Source organism: Sphaeroforma arctica, assembly GCF_001186125.1.
Source record: "Sphaeroforma arctica JP610 unplaced genomic scaffold supercont1.275, whole genome shotgun sequence".
Classification (NCBI taxonomy): Eukaryota; class Ichthyosporea; order Ichthyophonida; genus Sphaeroforma; species Sphaeroforma arctica.
The window spans coordinates 62,357-66,421 of record NW_014040283.1 but is presented as its reverse complement, the minus strand read 5'-3'; the positions used below and the strand labels follow the sequence as shown (position 1 = coordinate 66,421).

At 41.4% G+C, this 4,065-nt stretch overlaps 1 protein-coding gene across 1 annotated transcript in view; it reads right to left on the bottom strand.

The window, feature by feature from the left end:
- Positions 1-183: 183 nt before the first annotated feature.
- The window catches only part of SARC_04709 (hypothetical protein), a 13,905-nt gene continuing 10,023 nt past the window's right edge, over positions 184-4,065 (bottom strand). The window contains exons 7-9 of the mRNA XM_014301447.1: positions 3,206-3,345; positions 2,325-2,401; positions 184-663 (exon numbers count right to left, since the gene is read on the bottom strand). Coding sequence (XP_014156922.1) covers positions 554-663; positions 2,325-2,401; positions 3,206-3,345 — 327 coding nt within the window. The 3' untranslated portion in view covers positions 184-553. The remainder of the gene's footprint in view (positions 664-2,324; positions 2,402-3,205; positions 3,346-4,065) is intronic.

The following is a 4,065-nucleotide window of genomic DNA, read 5'->3' as shown; positions in this document are numbered from 1 at the left end:
TAGTGTGTGTGTGTATAGTATATTATCTAGTTATATATATATATATATATATATATATATGTATATGTATATGTATATGTATATGTATATATATATATATATGCGTGTGTTTGTTCCTTAACGTGTGCATGTTTTCTTTACCAGACTCTATCGACCTCAAACTCATGTAAGAAAGCTTTATTGATCGACAGCTTACTTACATGACTATGAAATGTTACATAGATTGTTTAGGCTTTATACATGGGTTGCCTGTTTGCCAAAATCCAAGTTTCCCGTCTTCTTATTATTCTATAGTACACTACATTTTTTTGGTTTTGATTGATGGTGCCGCTGAAAATTCTGAAGTACGAATTTTTACGACTGCGGAATCGAAATTCGCATATGCTTATATGGTACTTAACGAGGCATCACGGCTAGGCCTGGAGTATGCCGCAATAATGATATATATATATATATAAATATATATATATTGTATTATAGTGGGTGCGAGGCCTGCGACGTCAATATCCTAGGCGTAACTAGCAAATTCGCCACCCAATTAGGTCGTCGTACCCTACGTCATCTCTTCCACTTTCAGGATTATGTGCTTTCCGTAGGGAAACCGACGTAACGCCACGACATGTGGTTTTAAAGCTGCCAGCAGCTGGTCATGCAGAGTTGGACCTGGCATGACAATGGGTGATAAGTTGTTTAGTATCATAGGTGGAAGTTATCATGTCTGTGCATATATATTGGTGTATATAAAAACCTGTACTGTCACATGTTATTCGCAGTACATGTGGTGGCAAGATTTGTATTGAATTTGCACCACATACACGCTTAAACACTCGATATACGCCCGAATGAAGATCAGATATACAGGTCTAATACCCTTCCCAAAAGGGCAAAACCAGAATACAGGCACACCGAATTATACTGCGACCTGTGGCCATATTTATTGTCCACGTGTACAGTTCTTGCAGTACTCTATATGCCCAAACTCGTATCACACAATCGAATCACAGTATTATAACACCAAACGGCCAGATGCAGCAACCCTTTCATGGATGCTTGCACGCATGTGTGGCACGTGAATACATGAGTGGCCTCCGTGTGCGTAAATTATATTAAACATACAACGCAAACAGGCTCATCCGAGTACAAATAGGAATGCGCGGGTATCCATGGGAATGTATTAAACGCCAAGAATACCCATGAAAGGAAGTGATAAAAAGTTCATTAAATCAGGGGAACTCATGCGTATGTAAAGAAAACATACCCAATTTGTTTTAATTAAATCAGGGGAGCTCGTGCGTATGTAATGAAAACATACCCAAAATTATTTTCATTAAATCAGGGGAACTCGTGAGTATACAATGAAAACATACCCAAAATTATTCGGGATTTAAATATATACACGCTCAAGGAACGATCGCCTTCCAAATGGTAACACAAACAGAATTGCTCATTTTCACACATCCGTGGAAACAAAATACAGACCTGCAACCCCATTCCAATCTGCTTCCTCACGTGTGTTTCCAATCAGATTAGCATGGTTTTGTATACATCAATTAGAAACACCTTATGTGCTCGTGTATAGAGCAATTGTAGGAACACGATAGCTGTACTATGAAAACTGCTGCCCTCAAACTTTCAGAAATGCGTGGCACCGACAGATAAATACCCATTTAACTCCGTAGAAAACTTCTTCATAACCATTTTTATGGGGGTCGTCTAGTAGGATATGGGGGTTGCCTAGTAGGATATGAGGGTTGCCTAGTAGGATATGGGGGTTGCCTAGTAGGATATGGGGGTTACTAGTAGGATACAGGGGGTTGCCGAATAGAATATAGGGGTTACCTAGTAGGATATGGGGGTTGCCTAGTAGGATATGGGGGTTACCTAGTAGGATATGGGGATTACCTAGTAGGATATGGGGGTTACCTAGTAGGATATGGGGGTTGCCTAGTAGGATATGAGGTTTGCCTAGTAGGATATGGGGGTTGCCTAATAGGATATAGGGGTTGCCTAGTAGGATATGGGGGTTGCCTAGTAGGATATGGGGGTTGCCTAGTAGGATATGGGGGTTACTTAGTAGGATATAGGAGTTGCCTAATAGGATATGGGGGTTGCCTAGTAGGATATGGGGGTTACCTAGTAGGATATGGGGTTGCCTAGTAGGATATGGGGGTTGCCGAATAGGATATAGGGGTTACCTAGTAGGATATGAGGGTTGCCTAGTAGGATATGGGGGTTGCCGAATAGGATATAGGGGTTACCTAGTAGGATATGGGGGTGTGTTCGGCATGCAGCAACCCGACTCAGCGTAGTCAGACTAGACATACCTGCTGCGTCCAGCATCTTCTGCACCACATAGTTTGCGTATTGATCTTTCATCATCAGATACAACGAGCTCACCTCACTATAGAAGAGAGATTTAGCAGTTGATGTTTAGTAACGTTGTGGATGCTGATGCGTATGTTATGTCTAGTGACGGAGAGTACCGTAACTGTCGTAGTAATGATGTTGTGTATTGATCTTGAATCATCGGATACTACCAGCTCACCTCACTACATATTGCTGTATTGAATGACAGCGAGGTATAGCAGTTGTTGTATAGTACTGTAGTGAATGTGTGTGAATGTGCACGCAAAGACATGAGATTGAACACCAATAAATTTCGCCGCGAGAGAAAAAGACAAATAAAGAGAAAAAAAGGATGTTATCTGCGACAAAAGGTATGAAGGGTATTCGAATACGAATACATGTGTGTGTACGAGGATGCCCGTGAGAAGCACTGCTTGACAATCTTATACACGGCAAGCAACCTATATTGTGACTAGAACAGAAAGGATAGTAGAGGCAGACACGAACACACACACACATGTATATGTATATATATATATATATATATCGCATCAGAAGCAGCTTATCGTGTGATTAACACAGACGGGATACTTTATGCAGACACGAATATGCATACCTGGGAAACGCAAATGTATAAACATACAAGACTTTGCAATGGACGATAAATCTGTACAAAGGCATATATACCAAACAAAGCGACCAAAGAAACATAACTATAGACTGAAATGCGACTATGATCTTTGTTATCATGCACACGCATGAATGTTGATGATTTGCCGGATATATATATATATATACATGCAGAGGGCAACGTGTATACACATCCCATACACGCTCTTATTTGTTCTGGCCTACATACCCGTCCGCTTCATTTAATACCTCGGCAATCATTGCATCGCGTTGCTCGACCGTGGCGTGCATGAGACATTTTTCCACAACATTGGAGGCATACTTGTGCTGACTCATCAAAAGGATGTGGCCTTTGATCTTATCAACAATCTGTTCATTGCAAATCGAAACGGGGTATCGGAGAATATTTGACCCTAAACCCTAATGTACAGTACAGTTTAGCCTGCTATATTTGTCGGATTGGCGTAGTGTGGTAAATGAATCAACATCCAAACCATAAAGCCCAAAGACTCTTTGAAAAAGGCGAACCCTAAACCATCAATAGCTAAACCCTAAACAGCACTCCAGGAGTCTTTGGGCTTTATGTTTTTGAAAAAAGACATAAAACTCTCCACTGACCTGCTAGTTTAACTCCTAGCAACCAGATACTACAATAAAATACGAGAACAGGCACTGAAGAAAAGGTTCAGCATACCAAGTCCACACAACAAAATGTCCGAACTAATTGAAACACAAGACGACATAAAATGATGAGACCACTGACATACTCACTCACACCTCGCAACCCGATACCACAATAAAGCACGTGAACAAGCACCGAAAGTAAGGTAAAGCACCGAAGACAAAGTCCAGTGTATCATGTTTATACCAGCACAGGAAGAACTATGTGGCAGAAAGGTGACCTATGTCATTCCCTAGCATGGGATTGCTAACACGGGGTTGGTGCACACCAACAAGATCTGTGGCGTCCAGGCAACACCCGATTGCGATGATGTGCATGTGGACGGGTACATACGAACAAGCGATGAGGTATCCATACGAGTGCCACAATGCGGCTATAATGTGTATAACCACAATGCGGCTATAATG